The 18,747-nt window shown below is 41.4% G+C and overlaps 2 protein-coding genes across 10 annotated transcripts in view; both read left to right on the top strand.

Annotated features, from left to right (window-relative positions):
- The window catches only part of dock10 (dedicator of cytokinesis 10), a 64,433-nt gene extending 53,398 nt beyond the window's left edge, over positions 1-11,035 (top strand). For 3 of the 9 annotated variants that reach the window (XM_034868042.1, XM_034868039.1, XM_034868043.1), the window contains exons 39-58: positions 875-967; positions 1,517-1,629; positions 1,711-1,826; positions 2,508-2,645; positions 2,740-2,922; positions 3,020-3,130; positions 3,250-3,465; positions 3,579-3,636; positions 4,337-4,438; positions 5,007-5,113; positions 5,317-5,439; positions 5,521-5,634; positions 6,540-6,545; positions 7,091-7,237; positions 7,376-7,586; positions 7,673-7,863; positions 8,401-8,501; positions 9,613-9,751; positions 9,956-10,028; positions 10,205-11,035. In XM_034868042.1, the coding sequence (XP_034723933.1) occupies positions 875-967; positions 1,517-1,629; positions 1,711-1,826; positions 2,508-2,645; positions 2,740-2,922; positions 3,020-3,130; positions 3,250-3,465; positions 3,579-3,636; positions 4,337-4,438; positions 5,007-5,113; positions 5,317-5,439; positions 5,521-5,634; positions 6,540-6,545; positions 7,091-7,237; positions 7,376-7,586; positions 7,673-7,863; positions 8,401-8,501; positions 9,613-9,751; positions 9,956-10,028; positions 10,205-10,263 (2,401 nt within the window). In that variant the 3' untranslated portion in view covers positions 10,264-11,035. The remainder of the gene's footprint in view (positions 1-874; positions 968-1,516; positions 1,630-1,710; positions 1,827-2,507; positions 2,646-2,739; positions 2,923-3,019; positions 3,131-3,249; positions 3,466-3,578; positions 3,637-4,336; positions 4,439-5,006; positions 5,114-5,316; positions 5,440-5,520; positions 5,635-6,539; positions 6,546-7,090; positions 7,238-7,375; positions 7,587-7,672; positions 7,864-8,400; positions 8,502-9,612; positions 9,752-9,955; positions 10,029-10,204) is intronic. The other 6 variants (XM_034868046.1, XM_034868047.1, XM_034868041.1 and 3 more) reach the window with 6 other exon arrangements.
- Positions 11,036-12,554: 1,519 nt separating this feature from the next.
- On the top strand, positions 12,555-16,339 carry LOC117942539. Its single transcript, XM_034868057.1, has 3 exons — positions 12,555-14,585; positions 15,090-15,288; positions 15,506-16,339. Exons 1-3 carry the CDS (start codon positions 14,258-14,260, stop codon positions 15,633-15,635), a joined length of 657 nt encoding a protein of 218 aa, XP_034723948.1. The 5' UTR covers positions 12,555-14,257; the 3' UTR covers positions 15,636-16,339.
- Positions 16,340-18,747: the final 2,408 nt, after the last annotated feature.

Below are 18,747 nucleotides of genomic sequence, written 5' to 3'. Positions count from 1 at the left end.
TGCACATTTATTGATGTTCTGTTGCTCAAGTACCCCTTTCTGTGTTATTCTGGTGCTGTATATTTTTTTTACATTCTGTAACACATGTGCCTTATTGTTGTTGCATGTCGACCTTGTAGCCCTCTGTCTCCACAACCTGCTTCATGATTGGCTGGACTCCACCTGCTGCTTAATGAGCTCTGTGTTGATTGGCTTACACAGTAGTTGTGTCCTCTTTCTTTTGGCTTCCTAAGGCAACATGTGCTTTTTGTAGATTGGCCGTTGGCATCATGAGACTATTTTATGTTGTGTTGTTTGCATCTGTCGGTTACTGAGCTCATTTGTGCCGCAGCTTAACTGTCTTTTGGTTGTAATCACATCTATACAGCCTAATCTCCTCGCTGTCCACTGTTAATGCTGACCTCGAGCCTCTACTCCCCACTAACACTCTCCCAAGAGTTGATACAGCATTTACACAACATTATACTAATGGCAAACTAAAACCATTGAATCTGCATTGCCACTAACCTTTCCATCTGGCTGAGCTCCCTCTCTATATGAGTTGTTTGATTTTTCTCTCTGACTTTAGCTGCTCACATCATGCCAAGGTCAAATTGGAGATCCAGTATGCTTTTAGCATTTTGTTTAGCCTACAGGAATACAATATGACCTAGTTGCTGTAAACATTCAACAAGGTCACAAAAGTGCAAAAATAGTGCTGTCTTGCAAAGTGTTAACACATGCACTATAAGGTTAATTTCCTATTGATTGCCGTCATGCTCAACCATTAGCATGCAGCATCGGTTAATGTAACTGACTAATGATGGACACTAAACAATGATGGTCTCCACTAAACTAACTAATTTTAGCATTGATGTGATTGGCTCGTGAACAGGAAGCTAGCAGCGGCAGTAAAGCTGGCCCAGTCCACCCAGGCCAATGGCACCCTGAAGGGCTCTAACCACACCTCAAGCCTCTTCCCACAATGGTAATCACCCTCCACCATGAAAACACCTCAGCCACGATGACAGAGTCAAACTCTGTTGAGAGTCTTTGGTTACTGAAATTGTTCTCAATGCTAAAGATGTCTGTGAGATCTGGCTTGAAATGTAAATAGTAACTTTTATAGCAAGAAACTCCAGGCTTTTTGAATACAGGTACAACCTTCAATAAAACTTGGATTTAGATGAATACATTCTCATCCTGTGTATAATCACCATTGATGTGACCACCGTGTGTTTCCATGTTATAGACTGTAACTCTGTTCTGAGCATGCCCCTCCTCATACCTGCAGTGTTTTGTGTGATTTGCCAGTCTCACTGTCTTTACTACCATGTGTTAATAGACTCCCAATAACAGCATGTCCTTGGAAATATAGATGCCATTTATTTTTGCCTCTATCTTCTAAAATGTTCAAAATCTCCGAAGAGGGTTGCCCTACGGTTTAGTAGTACATTTGTTGCAGTATTTTAGATAAAAACGTAATGTGATTGAACCGTGATTGACACCAACTGCTGATCCCTGCTGTTGCCTTTAGGATGGCATCATCTGGAGGGGAAGGTCACCGGCATGCTCGCTCCCAAACCATGCCCATCATCAGGGGCAAGAATGCTCTAACCCACCCAAAGCTGCTGCACATGATGGAGACAGGTAACACACGCACGCACGCATGCACACAAACTTTGATTGAAATGAATATAAAGTTACTGAGTTATGTTTATCTGTTTTCAGATGGGAATATTCCAGACGGAGACACCCTGAGTCCTACAGATATCGAAGCAAACATGTCCACTGAGGTAGCCCTCACTGTGCTGGATGTACTGGAGCTCTTTGTTCACCATCACAAGGTCTGTGGTCCTTTCATAGTTTACAACCTGAAACTATTTCACACTACACAGTTACTGTGTGACATCTATTTTTCTTCTTTTGTTAAGGGAATATATTCAAATTTCTGTTATGTGCTGTATTTACAATATGTATTGTATAAGCCTCTGGATTTCATTGGACGTTTCAATAACATTGTAATGTTTAATCTGGGCTCGGTTTGTATGGAATTGACAATCACTCAATGTAAATGGGTAAAAATCTATTTAACTGTGTGGCTTTTGCATCATTTCAAGGTTGTATATGACACCTTCAAATTCTTCTGGCTCTACTTGTTTTTTTCATATTACTCTCTATAAATCAAATCAGAGTTTTCAAATCACATTTTTTTTCTGTTTCTTGATTTTTAAAAAACATAACAGAAACAATTCTAACATCTGCACAATCATAATAATGAACAACACATGTTTTTTCGTACAAAGCTTTTTGCCAAAATGATTGTTTTTTTAAAGATGTGGACATCTGCAAAAAAAATCATGCACATATATTTCATGTGTCTTCTAAAGCCAAACCAATGTTACTCTACTGCCACCTGGTGGCTAGAAGACTCAAACCTTTTAGTTAGTTATGTTAAACTTACCAGTTAGGAAGAAAAGTTGCCCTTTGAAACTTTGATAGTAAAATGTGTTTATCCTTCTATACAGAAGCAGCTGTTGCTGGATGAAGGACAAAATGCACTTATGAAGAAGGTGCTGGACACCTACTTGCTTTTCTTCCAGATCAACCAATCAACCGCCACTCTACGGCACATCTTCGCGGGACTCAGGCTCTTTGTACAAAAGGTCCTTCATGCACCATGTAAACATACAACATCTAAGTGAAGATTTCAATCCGTTTCTTGTGTGATTTCATCTTCACCTCTTTCTGTACATGTAGTTCCCCAATGCATTCTTCCAGGGTAAGGCGGACATGTGTGGCTGTCTGTGCTATGAGATCCTCAAGTGCTGTAACCATCGTTCCAGCTCCACCCAGACGGAGGCAGCTGCCCTGCTGTATTTTTTCATGAGAAAAAACTTTGAGTTTACCAAGGGCAAGTCAATAGTGCGCTCACATCTGCAGGTCAGTGGGACCAAAAACAAATTTAGTATTTCTGTTTTGTTAACTAGTTGTTTCAATAGGACATCGTCCTCACTCCATACTCCTTTGTCGACATCAGGTTATTAAGGCAGTGAGCCAGTTGATAGCAGATGCTGGCATTGGAGGCTCGAGATTTCAGCAGTCCCTGGCTATCATCAATAATTTTGCCAACGGAGACGCACCACTCAAGGTATCAGGTTGTAGGGCTATATCACAGCTTTATTAGCATTGATGATCATTTATAGGGGTGTTTCATTCTACTTTCTTGTTCAAAAAGAAATTAAGTTTATTTAACCTTTTTTTCTGCAGAACACTCCGTTCCCTGCTGAGGTAAAGGACCTGACCAAAAGGATCAGGACAGTTCTGATGGCCACAGCCCAAATGAAGGAGCATGAGAAGGATCCAGAGATGCTGGTGGATCTTCAGTATAGTCTGGCTAACTCCTACGCCAGCACCCCCGAGCTTCGGTGCACCTGGCTGGAGAGCATGGCCAAGGTTCACGTCCGCAACGGCGATCTCTCAGAGGTTATAAATGTTCTACTTTTCAGGGTGCTCCTACTGCAGAAACTTCACAAAGTGCTTTTTTTTATTCAAGTGTGAATTAAATGTAATGGTCATGTGTCTGACTTTCCCATCAGGCTGCCATGTGCTACATCCACATCTCAGCCCTGATCGCTGAATCGCTGAAGAGGAGAGGTCAGTGCACACTTGCTGCTGCTGTGACTTGACGTTTCGCAGCATGGTTTGCACGTTTACGTATGCTCAAATACTTGAAATTGCTGCTAGTGTGCGCATCTTTGCAGACATGGTAACTTCTAACCAGAAAGTCCAATCACAGCCATCTTCTGTCAATCAGCAAACCTCTCTTTCTCTCTGCTAACATGGTCATCGGCACTCAGCAACTTACTGGAACTTTCAGGCATCAGTCCTCCATCTCGTCATAGGGGTTGATGTGTATGCCTGACAGTGTGTGCTTGGGACTTTAGTGTGTCTTTGTGTGGTGGAAATGAATTAATTAGGGTTCTCATGGGGAATGAAGGTGGATTCCCACGCTGCCAACTAGTCATATAGAACCGGCAATTGCATCCAAACATCATTTCCATTCACAACTAGTATAAATAGAGACTGATGTCTACACATTTTGCTGTGTTGCATGTTCCTCTATCTGCAAATGCTTGTTCTTACATGTGCTTCCTCATTTGGACTACAGCATGTGTCTATCTTTTGCTGTACGTGTCAGACATCTTTTCACATGCACTTTACGCACCAAGCCTATGTGATATCTTGCATAGCATGCCAGCCGCACAACTGATTTGTGAGCTTGTCCTTTAGCATTAAAGGCAAAAGCAAGTGGACTTTATAAACCTCGTCCTCCTCATCCCCTCCTACCAAACAGGCTACTGGAGAGCTGACAAGGCCAGGATGTCCACTGTGTCCCCTGAAGAAAGCCCTGTCTTTAACTGTAGCTCCTTACTAACTTCCTCCCGAGATCAAGACAGTGAGTGTGTGCGCCTGGGGCCTGCTGGGTGGTGGGGTTGGGAGCAGAAAATAAGGATGGAGAGATAAGGGAGTGTGGGAGGGAGTGGGTGTACCCTGACATTTTTAGGCCCCTTGGAACAGGGTGGAAGGTGTTGATATTGACAGTTGGACATGGTTCGGATTGAAGGGACGTTAGGTTGTTAGGTGCCAGTTCAAATCGTAACAACCTCTACTCTGCAGTTAAATGTTTTAATGCACACTGTTCTTGCCTTAATGATATAGAATTGTGTCAGGTTATCACTTAATACTGTCACTGTCTGACCTTAACTGTTCACCCACGTCTCACTGGATCAGATGTTCAGTGTCACTGAGGTTTGATATGAAGCACGCTCACTTTTGACGTTTTTAATGCAATCTGCAAAAATGGTACGACTTATGACGGAGGCTGTGATACAGTAATACATCTTGTATTTCTATACAAGTATGTTTGTGTTTCTGTATGTTAACAAGCTGAACATAACTGTAGGATAAGTTGATATCTTTTCGCTCGCTAACCTGCCTTGACTTTAACTTGTTTGAAACCCCAGCGTCGTTCTCAATGGGTTGGGCAGCGTTTTTGTGCATCAGCCCTAATGTCAAGGAGGAGGGTGCCATGAAGGAAGACACTGGTACACAAGACACACCCTATACTGAGGTCAGTGTTAGTCTTTAATGTTAAACAGTTTGGTGAAAAACACCTTTAACTTCACAAATGACCAAAAGTAACATTTTTATGATCATAACCGTTTTTGCAAATTTGAGAGGAGCCCTGCTTAGTTGAATGCCCTGTTGGAATTGCAATAATTGCGACTTGGTTGCAGTCTTTCTCTCTAACAAGTGTCCTTCTGTACTGTGTAGGACACGTTGGTAGAGCAGCTGGAGCTGTGTGTGGACTACCTGTGGAAGTCAGAAAGATACGAGCTCATCGCTGACATCAACAAACCTGTGATTGCCGTCTTTGAAAAGAGAAGGGATTTTAAGGTAACTGTTAACCCTTCCACTGTGCGTGCGTGCATATTGAGCTAAGTTTGACCGTACGTGTGTGTTGGTGTGTGCCTACAGAGGCTGTCAGAGCTGTACTATGACATCCATCGCTCCTACCTGAAGGTGACTGAGGTGGTGAATTCAGAGAAGCGGCTCTTCGGTCGCTACTACCGCGTAGCTTTCTATGGACAGGTGAGCAACATTTCATTACTGCACACAGCAAACACTTATACAGCCACATCTGTACACACATGTTGCTTCTGCCACAGCACAACAGCAGTAACTAAATCTCTATTGCCGACAGACTTGGCTTACAGAATTTGGTCGCCAATGTCTTTCCCATACAAATAAACGTAGTGGTCCAGTATGAAGACCAAAATGTAAACATGTAGGTGTGGATAGTAAAATACTGTATACCTACAACTTGGCAAACACATGTCTTACTCAACACCCCACGATGGTTTTTCTTTTATTTGTTTGTTTTTTGGGAGGGGGGGGGGGCTAAACAGAAACACTTCTTTTCATTTACGATGCTACTTTGCATAAAATAGGAATCTGTTTCTGCAAGAAAGAGAAAAGATAGTGTGTCAAACAAAGATGGAAGAAATCTTAGTGGTGAAGATCTCAATGCCTCTGTAAAAAAAAAAATCACAGATCTAGGTGCCACCAGAGATAAATTGCGGAAATAGTTTTCTTGTTATATGGGTGAACTTATTCATTAAAAATGGTAAACACATATTTGATATAAGAGGGGAATTGTCTGTGAATCCCTAGCTTTATCAGTGAAAAAGTAAGTGTGTGGTTTGGGCTTGTTTTTTAAGAACCGGGATCCTTGACACAGTTTCCTATTTGGTTAATGAGTGGATAATATTTCCATGTCGTGCTTCAGGAGCGTTCAAGGGGAGTTTAAAAATCTGAGTGAGAATATGTAATCCTCTCAGATTTGAAGAAAAGGAGGAGAGAAATGCAACATCTTGTCAGTGAGGCATGGAGATCGAAAGATAACGAGATTTCTTTTTTTTAAATCTGATTCAGTGTTCTGAATTTTTTCTGTCTGCTCTTTTCTTCCTTTAAAAAAAAATGTATTCTATATCAAGATCGCGGTAAGTTTTGTTTGTCTTTACTTTTTCATTTTCCTCAGTGCTAACCACTTTTACCTCTCTTCCCCTTCTACCACTATTAACATCGGCTGCTCTTACCCTTGGAAGGGTTTTTGTCAAGCTTGCTGTGGTCCATTTTACTTCCTATAATCTCCAATGATAAAGTTGTTTCCCCCTAAACATTAAGGAGAGCTGGTGTCAAACAGCCAGAGTGGACAGGAAGATAACCTCAATTACCTTTGACATTTGCCTCCAGTGCTGCTTGGAATATGTCCTCTGAACTCTCCCATCCAGAACTAAACACTGCCACCTTGGTAGGGCTGAGTTGTTCTAACACGTGTAATGGGCTTTGTGTACAACCAGTGACTCAAGAAACCACTAGGGGGAAACATAAAACCACACTGACGCGTTCACAACTTGTTGTGACAGCGAAAACAACATTTAAACATTAAACTTGCATTGCATACACACTAAACACCCACACATACATGTAACAAGCCTCTTGGCCTTGCTAATAAGCGTGTGCATGTGTGTGTCTGTTCTGGTAGGGTTTCTTTGAGGAGGAGGAGAGCAAAGAGTTCATCTACAAAGAGCCGAAGCTGACAGGGCTGTCGGAAATCTCCCAGAGATTACTCAAACTCTACTCTGACAAGTTTGGAGCCGATAATGTCAAGATGATCCAGGACTCCAACAAGGTGGGTGACAAAATTTGGCCTGTTTAAGTTACTTCTAAGACATTAAAACTGAATGATTTTCCTAGCTGTTATTATTGCAAGTTATAGAAGAATGTGTGGGCATACAGTATAACTTCATAGAACGTTTTTTAAATACAGGTAAATCCAAAAGACTTGGACCCCAAGTTTGCCTACATTCAGGTGACGTACGTGGTGCCCTACTTTGACGAGAAAGAACAACAAGAAAAGAGGACAGATTTTGAGAGACATCACAACATCAAGCGCTTTGTGTTTGAGACGCCGTTCACTCTGTCAGGGAAGAAACATGGAGACGTGGAGGAGCAGTGCAAGAGACGCACCATATTGACCAGTAAGTATTTGTGTACAGCGTTGCCTGAAAGGAAATTACAATGTAGAGTTGGTCTGACCATAAGGTTTTTTTCTCTCTCTCTTCAGCCAGTTCCAGCTTCCCCTACCTAAAGAAGCGCATCCAGGTGGTGGAGCAGCAGAGCACAGAGATGAACCCGATTGAGGTAGCAATTGATGAGATGTCACGTAAAGTCTCTGAGCTCAACCAGCTCTGCAACATGGAGGAGGTGGACATGATCCGGCTGCAGCTGAAACTGCAGGGCAGCGTCAGTGTCAAGGTGGGGATTCTTCCAAAATACAGGTTTTTGGTAGACTGGGTAAAGCCCATCCACTCTGCCGGCGATTTGATTTTGCCCTGCGGCTCGGTCTTGAAACCCGCACGTTTAATTCTCTTGCTTCAGTTCACAATTTTTGCGTGAACCAATCACAAACTGGCTTATCTACCTGGCGCGCTATTGGCAGGTGTAACACAATAACAATAACAAGAGAGACAACCAAGCAGCTTCTTGTTTACCTTAACATTCAACATAGCGGCCATCTAACGCCACCCAAGCGCGGCAACCCGTTGATGCCGCTTCTACATCACCCAGGTAGTTTGTCTGATTGGTACGCGGATTGTCCAATTGCGTACAGAGTCATTTGAACTATGCCCGTTGGTCACGCCTCTTGTGCAGGGAAAATACAGAGCAGACTCCCGAGACCAATACGCAATATCAAATCTATTGATCTCGGCTTGATCTGGGGATAGCCAGACTAGATTTTTGGAGGACATATGGGTGCTTTGTTTGGTCTCACCTGATCCTCCCCTTTTCCAGGTGAATGCCGGGCCCATGGCCTATGCCAGGGCATTTTTAGAGGAGAAGAATGCCAAGAAATACCCAGACAACCAGGTCAAACTGCTCAAGGAGATCTTCAGGTAGGATTAAGTGTTGTGGATTTTGTTCCTAGCATTTTGCAGTAGGCATGTATTTTGCATGAAGGTTAGAATTATGTTATTTTATATTTTGAGTGTCTATAAACGCAACCTTCTAATAAGACCAAAACAAGTGTAATATATGACATGTACTTGCACATGGGAAATGCAGTTCAATACATCTCTAGTTCCTAAGATTCAGTTATTAAAACAGCCGCATTTCTTTTTAAATGCTACAAAATGTGAATACAAATCAATGAAAAATCAACCAGGAAAATTTCAACTAAATAAAATTAGATTAAGAATATATATGAAATTAAAAAAGTAAATAGTGCACAAATAGAAGAGACTACATGGCTGGGTGAGAAAATCAGATTTCACCATATTCTTGACCAAATACCTCAGTATCAATATTGCTGCAAAATTCTAGGGTAGACAATTAGTGCTTTCACAAAAATATCTTCACACTTAGATTTTAGATAAATACTCATGAGTAATGTGGACATAATGTCTAAGTGGGGAAAAGGCATATAATAGAACAGCTGGAACAGTCTGGTAAGTTTAGAAAATGACATCCCTTTGCTTTAATGCAGCCTTTAAAACCAGGAAAAGACAACACTTATGTCACATCACGACATTACGATATCCAAGGAAATTTCAAATGTCAAATACACGTGAATTAAAGTGAAGGAAAACCTCCATAAAGTGCAGTTCCTATTTGATGTCTGGTCCTATATTACACATTAGGATTTATGCAGCAATCTCTTTTATAGTGTAAACCCTTAAAGAGTAAAAAGCATCTTGCAAACCTGTTTATGGGGAGCCCAGGCAGCGTGGGCCTCATGCACAAAGTTTCAGTCCTTACCGCAGCGTTCAATTCCAACCCATGTCATTCCCCACTCTCTCACCCCTTCCCTGTCTTCACTTGCTCTGTCAATCAAAGGCCTAACATTCCCAAAACAAAACAGTTTGTTTGTTCATTGGCAATAATTTGTTAGATCCTATTAGTTTTTGACAGTGTTACTTCTTGAAAAAACAATCCTGATATAGATCATTAAAGGTCAGGTTCAATGACATGATAATTAATCAGTCGAACTTGGTTGGCGCCCTGCAGGCAGTTTGCAGAAGCCTGCGGTCAGGCTTTGGATGTGAATGAGCGTCTCATCAAGGAAGACCAGCTGGAGTACCAGGAGGAGATGAGAGCGCACTACCGGGACATGTTGACTGAGCTGTCTGGCATCATGAATGAACAGGTCTCACTCACTGTGCCATGACCAATCAATGTCCAGACTTATGTCATTGCCACATTGTTGTTTGTTTTCTTGCTCATTTGCATGGCATTATGAGCATCATCTCTTCCTATACTTCATTTTATGGAAGCATTTTCATGTGGATCAGCTTCTGTTTTTACTTCATGGTCTCCTCTACTTCTTTTCCAACTTTTCCTGTCATTACAGCTACAAAAAAGTGTTCTTGCTGCCAACACCTCCTCTCTCTCTAACAGCTCTCTGTCCACTCTTTCTAAGACCGGTAGGTCACGACATCCAATTCCCTCATAAAAGACATCTTGTCACCTTGCTACTTGCTTACCCCACTTTATCGCTCCCCCATATCTCACAGCCAGTCTATCCAAGAGCCAAACTACTAATCCTCCTTCTGAATTTTCCTGTTCCAATGCAAGCTTCTTTATTCTTGCTTTCGTGCAGATTCCTCACACAAGACAGCCAGGAACGGAACGGCACAGCGCCTACTAAATGGCCAATAGACTCGCAAGAAATCCTTTGGCCAGGGAGGACATTTTGTTACCTCGCCATAAATGGCTTCGGGGAGCCAGTTTGAACCTCAAAAGAGGCTCATTTGCTTGTTTCTGACTGTAGTTGTTTCCTGCTGCAAGGAGCAGCAGGCTAGTGGAACTGTGACTGATGGTGATTGTAGAGAAAATAAGGGAAGAAGATTGTAGACTGTGGTCGTGATAGTCTGTAGTTCTGTCGTTCAACGTTGACTATCTACAGTAGAGGCCAGGCTGCTGGACTGTTAGCTACTGTTTGTTTTGGTTTTACAGACTCGATCCATGTGTCGTATGGATTCCCCCTGCCCTGCCAACTGATTCATCAGCTTATATACTGACAGACACACTCAAGACAAGACACAAGAAAACACACACAGTTCATATGTTCGCACACACAACCCCACAACATGCGCCTTCTCTCCACAACCCAGTCCCTTTTAGAGAACAGTGACCTTACCGAGCTCGAGGTGCGATCAACCAGACATGTAAAATAGCTCTCTGGTGCGTTTTGATGACAGTTTTTACCCTTTTTCTCTGGAACATCATCGTACTTCAAACTATCTCAAGAGATCTCCTAAGATGACTAATGTGAAAGAAAAAAAAATTGGATTACAAGTTTTTTTAGCGAAGCATCTTAAGAGTTGAACGCACCTCCAGTTCCTGTTTGAATGTAGAGCAGCTCCACATTGCTACTTTGTATCCTTGCTAACGTTCTGGAAATATCAGCTTACCGATTTCGAAATGGAAACAAAAAAAACTGTTTTGTAACATTTTTATGATTGAAATTGCATTGTTATTGTTATTATTTCCTGTACTGTTTTGAATTGTAAATAAGAAATATTAATATTTAAAACGTTTGACATGTTTCTTTTTTTTATATAAAATACACAATATATAAATATTTGTTTAGCTGAATTTAAAAAAAGGAACAAAAACTGAAGTTTTATGTATAACATTTAAATAAAATTTGGTTAATGTCCAAAATGTATGCTTATACCTCAGTCATTTTCCACTTCATCCACTGTCCTGATGTCCTGTCAGTGATGCTACAATCACGTCTTCTATTACACCTTAGCAGATCACCCTTCCTCTCACTGTACTGCTCATATTCCTCTGTATGTTGATCACATTAATCAAGGTTTGAATGGGATAAAATAGCTTTTTAAAATGAAATTGTGCCTTGGCTGCAGCTGTGCACAGCAGCCTCTAATACCCTGTCTGTTGAATGAACCTGAAAGCAGAAGGCAGCTAATTATAGATAATTGTGAGGTCCTTGACCTGGACAATAGATTGAAATGTGTGCAATAGAAATGTGTAATGAGCAAACTGAAAAAAAGAAGAAAATCACTTTTTTGCCTTGGTCCATGGTGCACAAGATAAAAGGCAGCGGCTGTATACAATTTGAAATCCATCATCACCTGATACCAACTATATTCTTTCCAATTTGAACAGATACAGTAATGTAGGCTTAATAATCAGCTTAGTAGAGGTTGAACCACCATTTGTCATGCGTGAAACTACAGTACATCTTCAACTTTCATATCCTTATTCTTGAGTTGTACTCTGTATTGTCTGCTTTTACATGTCAAAGATGAAAAGGCGCTGCTGCATCAAATCATCCAGATAAAAGAGATTAGGATTGTTTTTGACCAGAAGAAATGCATTTAGGTCAACCTGTGGTGTCATCTCCCTCTACCGTCACAGGGCCTGCGCTGCTATGTTTACACCTAGAAATGTGAGGCACATTGGCTTGTGGGATCAAATCAAATGTCCTGGATTACTGTTGCTGTTCAGTAATCCTGCTCTAACTAAATGGACAGACTCCAAAAGCAACACTTTTGTGTTTTGGATCATTGATTTCTTTTTCAAAGTCAGAGGGGTTAGAACAAAGTCAGTGGCCAAAATGAATCCAAATCTCAGCAGCCTGTGTTGATCTGACAGAGCCATGGAGGCTCTCATCATCCCTGCTATGTGCCTGTGTGTTGTTTTGGTCTATTGACTTCAGACTGTCTCCATTGTGTTTACCCTGGAGTTTTTTTTTTCATTTGTGCTTCACGTGCTCATTCTCAACTCTGTATTTCACTTTAACCATAATTGACATGCCAAACACACTATTTTACGAGTGTTTGGGCAGTTGGGACACCATCTGAAAATAGGAATGAGTAAAGAGAATAATTCAATTTAATTGATAGCAGGGTTCACTTAACTAATTAAAGAGAGAACACACACACAGGACGGGGAAGAACAGCGTCTCCATAACAATACTAAAATGACCCTTAGTGTAGCTTTGTGTTGGACCTATATTATTGTTCATGGTCTGTTTGCCTTTCTGTAACTGCGAAGGGTAACATCAGTGGGTCCAGGGTGAAGCAAAGTGTTATCGGGATATATGAAGTTTTATTGAAAGTGAAATGACTGACATTGAGCAGTTTTCCATGGGATCTGGTGTCACTTTTTCAGATGGGTATAATTACGGACCATAGAGAGAGAGCAAGCAGCAGAGTGGTAGTTTATTTATTGATGCTAAGCATGCTAAGGTTAAGGTTGGTGCACTGTGCATAAAAAGCACCTGAACATCCAGCTGGTGGTAAAAGACAGCATGCGGTCCTCCATCTCTCTCACTTGTCTGTTTTTATCTCTGCCTGACAAGACGGCTGACACATTCAGACGTCTGTCTCTTCACTCGCGCTTTGTGGTCGCACACCTGAGGTGCAGCAGATTGAGTTTCATGACCTCCTGCCTCTTCTTCACAAACTCCTTTCCTTCGAGCCAATCGGCATTTCTCCTCTCCTCCGTCTCATCTCTCTCACCTCCCTCCCTCTCTGCAGCCTATTTTGTGAACCAGAAAGAGGGGCTGATTGGGTTTCTCTCCTCTACAGACCGGCCTGTCTCCCTCCCAGTGGCCTAGACTCTGGTGGGGTCAGGTTGCTCTGAGCCATCAACATTCAGTCTGGGTCACAGACGACAAAATGTTTTATACCTGGTAGCCAAAAAATGCTTCTATTATTTTAAAGAATGTGGGCAGTGTATACCTCTTTTTATGTTGGAGTCAGGTGCTTAGAGACTGTCTGGTCTGTTTATAATGGGTTAGAACATGTGGCCACATGAGCTCCCCTGGCAGCACCTGCCCATAGTTCTGGATTTGTGGAGGCCCCGATGAGAGTAATAATCTGTAATTGTTTCCCTTGTGCGGTCTGACTCTGTCTGATGTTTTTTGCAGTGATTCCTCCTCTTATTATTTATCAATGCATATTCATGAGACTGAGGACAACATATTTAGTAAGCTTGAATTAGAGGCCAACCCCCCACATGTCTCATCCCTTTCTTCTGAGTGAAATTAAAGAAACCTCTTTGTGCATCGACTCCCAGTTGTGCATTTAAAAGCCATAAATCCAGTCTAATAATGTATAATTGATCAATTTGATCTTTCTTTTCTTATATAAATGATCATATACATAACTATCAGAACAGAAGCAAATACTGATACTTTCTCAGTTTCTTTCCTTGATTTATCTTTGCTGAGAGATGTGATTAATATTTTAGAGGGAGGATCTTGTAATCCCAACAGAGACATGGGCATTACAAGAGGAAGAGTGAGGTGCCAAAAAGCACATAAACAAATCTGATCCTCTCCAACTTCTCTTGGGCTAAAACATGAAGTTGCTACACATGCTGTAGAACCAAGAAGTTGTCATAAACTTTAGCTATTTCAGAGATTCTGTATGTTTAGTGAGTCTCCCGCCATTCAAGCTCTAGTGCAGTGCACATTTCATTTCCGACCCCTGCTTGGTTTTCCTGTAACTGGACGCCGGGGCTGATTAATAAATCATCCGTGGTGTGCTGCTGGCTGATCACCGGAGCCCTTCCAGCTGTATAAGTGGTGAAAGGCGCCATAATCTCCCCAGAACAAGATCTGGACTGAGATTGAGGCACACAGCGGGAGGACCACAACACCCTATTTAGGAGCAGCATGTTAAAACCCCAGCAGCACGGTGAGCTTCTCCTGCACGAGCCGCCGGTTTTTGGGAAGCCGTGGTACTGGCAGCGCAGCAGCAGCGCCATGGCGAGCAGCCGCAGCCTGGCGCACGTCATCCTGGAGATGCGCGATGAAATCAAGAAGTTGGAGGCGGAGAACCGAGAGCTGCGGGGAGACGACGGGCATCGTTCATTTAAGGCCATGCCAGCAGAAGCCGGCCCGGTGTTTTCAGCAACAGAGCAGCGGGCGGGAATGGAGGAAAACCCGTATGTAACCCTGAGGCGAAATGCGTCTTTGCCAGTCCTGGAGAGACCACATACAGGTAGGAGTTACTGCACAGGGGTTCCTTTTAAAGTATAAAATATTATCAGAACAGCGCCATATACATCAAAGGTTATACGCCACATCCCAATAGCACTAATGTCTGAATTGTAAAGTATAATAATTGTTATAAAAAGAAAAAATGTGACATAATATTTAATTTTTAAAATGTACCACAGCACTGTCTGTTAAGACCAGTGAATGACGTTTCCACATCACCCTTTTTATTATGTTAGAGGTCATCCCATTATGCAACTCAATTGCCTCTAATGGAAACATTTTAACATGAATGCACTTTCTATTTACAGCAACACAATGTGAGGAAGGTACAACTAAAATTGAGTCAATTGTAAGACATGGCAATGGATTACATTTCTAAACTTGTGGAGAAAAATCACATGACGGTTGAATATGAGAAAATGTCCCTAGTTTTTTCTTTCCATAGCTATCTATGCACTGTGGAAATGAATCCATTCCAACGCACCATGTTCATGTTATTTTACAGAGAACAGTGTCATGACTGTACGAAGGTACTCCATAAGCTCCAAATTGTCTGGTGTGACCATGACAGAGGGAAGGACCGACAGGGCACAGCAGAGTGACTCTGGATGGAGAAGATTACAGAAAGAGAGCATCTCAGTCAGAGGAGAAGTAACACAAGTTACCAACAGGCACTCCCTGCAAGAATATGTACACAAAAACAGGTACAGACAGGCTTGTCATATTCTTTTCATCCAAAAATGCAGCTATAAAGCAACATTTTTGTATAAAATGTGGTTTATGTTGGAGGTTTTTGAAAGTTTTTCCCATTACTGATCAGTTTTAATGTATTTAAAGCTATGTCGTCTCTCTACATACACCTTTTTCCACGCTGGGGCTTGGTAGCCACAAAACAAAACTGTGATTTCTTTGACCTTTCAGGGCCAAGGTAAAAACTGTCACATTCCTTCTACCTGTGGATGATATTTACACCAACCGGCCAGCTCTGACCAAACACCAGGAGGAGCCTAAAATCACTGAGCTGACTTCCATCACCGAAACAGAATCCTGAGAGAAGCAGCACTTTTGAAGATTTAGGATGTGGCCATGATGAGACAAAAATGCACACATGAACCAAGCCTCAAAACAAGCTAGCCTCTTCATTTAGGTCCGTGTTGATTGGGCTCTTAATGAGTGAGCCAGCCGACCGATTTTATCACACCTGACCACACAAACAGAAGAATCTGGTTACCGGTGTTGTTTTCATCCGGCCATCGTAATCCGGGCCCGGTTAACAGTGACACGGGGCCCTCTGCAGCGAGGATCAGATGTCTGGACTCCTCTCCCAACCTCGGGTGTCGTTTCAGAGTAGGACACACACCTGCAGGTGACGGCCCTTTTACGTTGAGTTGTGGTCACTAACTCAGGCCTCGTGAGCAAAATCAGACTCAATAGTCAGTAATCATCTTTGTTTCTTTTCACCATGTAAACTAAAATGGGTAATCAAGGGGCCACATGTGTGTTTCAATGTGTTCCTAAAGAGTGTGTATAGTACACATCACAGACGGTAGTGTAAGCCTTTGTGTATAGAAGGCTCCCTGTAAATATACAAGTGTTTGGCATACTAATATAAAAAATGTAAGTAAGGCCCCTTTAACAGTCATTATAAGCTATTACATATGATATATGCAGTGTTATGAATAATTTTTGGCAAAATTTAAGAAGCTCATTTATTGTATTCATTAAATCTCAAAATAAATATTTCTGAGTATTTCTAAGAATGGATATATCTTCATTTTGTGTTGTACAAACACATTTAATTGGACAGGACACATTATACTTAAAATTAACTTAACAATACAACTTTTTAAAATTAGGGGTTTACCTCTAGTTGGATATAATGCAGATTTTGCTGGTTTGAAAATGAAAAGTCACGTAATTGAATGTTTTTACCTTCCGTGCCTATTGGATTGATGGAGAGTCAATCACTGACAGACAAAATGCATTTATTATTTAATGTGCCAGACAGATACATGGGCTACAAGCAAAGCATTTACTGTCAACTTTAATGTACTATTTGATGTGCTACATCCATCTTCACACAGTTACTCAAGGGAAACAATGATCAATGCTGAATCTAGCTGATGTAATGGCTTCATAGGGAGAATGATAACATTTACTCCAAAGCTTTGTTGACAATGGCTGGTGTTCAATAGCACTTTGGCTGATAAATCATGTATAGTCATGTAGCCGTTCCGCAAGTAATTTACAGCTCCCAGGACCACACAGAACCTGGTGTAAGTGTGTGTGCCTTGATTGTTGGTTTCCAATCCACTGGTAATCAGCTGTTCCTCCGTGTCCACATGGCTGTCACTCTGTAAGCCATCCATATTTGTATTTACTTCTGTTTGGCCAAATTCATCTCTATCTTTTAACCGGTCTTGTGGCCATCCTCTGATTGATCATCAGTGTGCAAGTTTCCGTAGCTCTCTGAGTCCTGGAGCTTGATGGCTGGGCAGATCTGGGGTTCAAACGTGTGGAATGACTCAGCTACCATATTTCATGGGGATCAAGCAAAGGCCATCCTTACTCTGCCTCTGAAAAGCTACAACGGAGGAATAAAGTGAGTGAGAGAGGGAAAGAGACTGATGTATAGCTGATGAAGACAGCAGCAGGGAATTAAAAAGGAAACAATTCAGCAATTGAAAGTCCTTATTCCCCAATTTAAAGGATACAGACTAAATCACTAGCTGTAGAATTAGAGCAATGTTTTCCAAACTTAGGGTCGGGACCCAAAATGGGTCGTAGACCCGTTTTATTGGGTTGCCAATTGGCAGAGAACAGACTAAATGCTCAGCATGACCTCAGAATGGCACTTTCAATAACCGAACCACAGACTAGATCAGCTGGTTGATATCTTCAACCAGACACACACATCTCATTAAATTCAAATCAGCATTATTTTAAAAAAAAATTGGTGTTGGTACTGAGGGATGATGGGAAGGGATAAGAAAATGAGTTGAGAAAGGGGTGAGACACAGAAAGGAGAATAGAGACCTTTTTCTATTTTCGTTTACTTTTATAATGGAACAAATCTACTTCACATAAATTTAAATTCATGGTTTTGTTCCGTAAATTTGGGCCCGGGGAAGACACCAAATTCCTCTTATGGGTCTTGAGCTGAAAGAAGTTTGGGAACCACTGAATTAGAGGAACGAGTCAGACATGAAACAGACCAGTTCTGTGGAGACTTGGCTTGTAGGTCATTTGGCTGTCCATCCCAGTATCCAGGTCTTAGAGACCCATTATCTGCTGCTCGCTGACTCCCATGTTCCTTTCAAGAAAGAAAGTGGTCGTTCTGCCCTTCCCCTTCACCTCGATCTCCCCTTGCTTCTGGATAACAAAGCTTTTATATTTCAAAGTCCTAGGAAATGTGGACATCAGAAATATTCTCCAAACGGCCTCAAGACAACCTCTGGCTTCACGCCTGCCAACAACAAACCACCAAAGCAGGAAAATATAAGACAAGCAAATTTAGTTATTTCTCAATTAAAAAATGACCAAGATTGGTAATTTTCAATATTAAAACAAAACATCAACACACAGTAATTAATTTACCCAGGAGCTTGCATGTTCCTGCTAATAACTGCATGGAGATTTCATCTTTATATACTTCATATGACAGGACAGTATCCTGGACTCCAGCTTCATCCCCGATTTTAGGAAGAGTGGATTTATTTTACTTTGGTCATGATAATAAAGATGAAAACTGTTGAAATATGAAAGTGATGTATTTATTACCAGCTGCACAAAGTAATCAGTAGGGAGATAAGCATGCACTGTAACACATCTTAGTAAATATGTAGAGAAAATGTCCTTTACCCGAGTTTGACCCACGTCTCCTCGCCAAAGTTTTTAACTACCAGCGAGGTGTTATTAAATCCATACTGTTGATAATACATCCATATAAAGTGAAGCATGTGTTTATTGGTCTTTTTTTCTTAAACACGACCGTGCACGTTTTTAAGCATTTATAATTAATGTCACAAAATAGTTTTAAAAAGAAGCTGTGCTTCACATTTAGAATTCATAAAAAAGTAACAAGATAAAATCTGAATAAATTATGAAGTCTATTATTTTACTGGTTGTTAATATTAATTAAATTTAAGAAAAAGTTTGCTTGA

This window comes from Etheostoma cragini, chromosome 3 (assembly GCF_013103735.1).
Source record: "Etheostoma cragini isolate CJK2018 chromosome 3, CSU_Ecrag_1.0, whole genome shotgun sequence".
Taxonomy (NCBI): Eukaryota; Metazoa; Chordata; class Actinopteri; order Perciformes; family Percidae; genus Etheostoma; species Etheostoma cragini.
The sequence above is the reverse complement of the archived record's forward strand: the minus strand, read 5'-3'. Positions and strand labels throughout refer to the sequence as shown.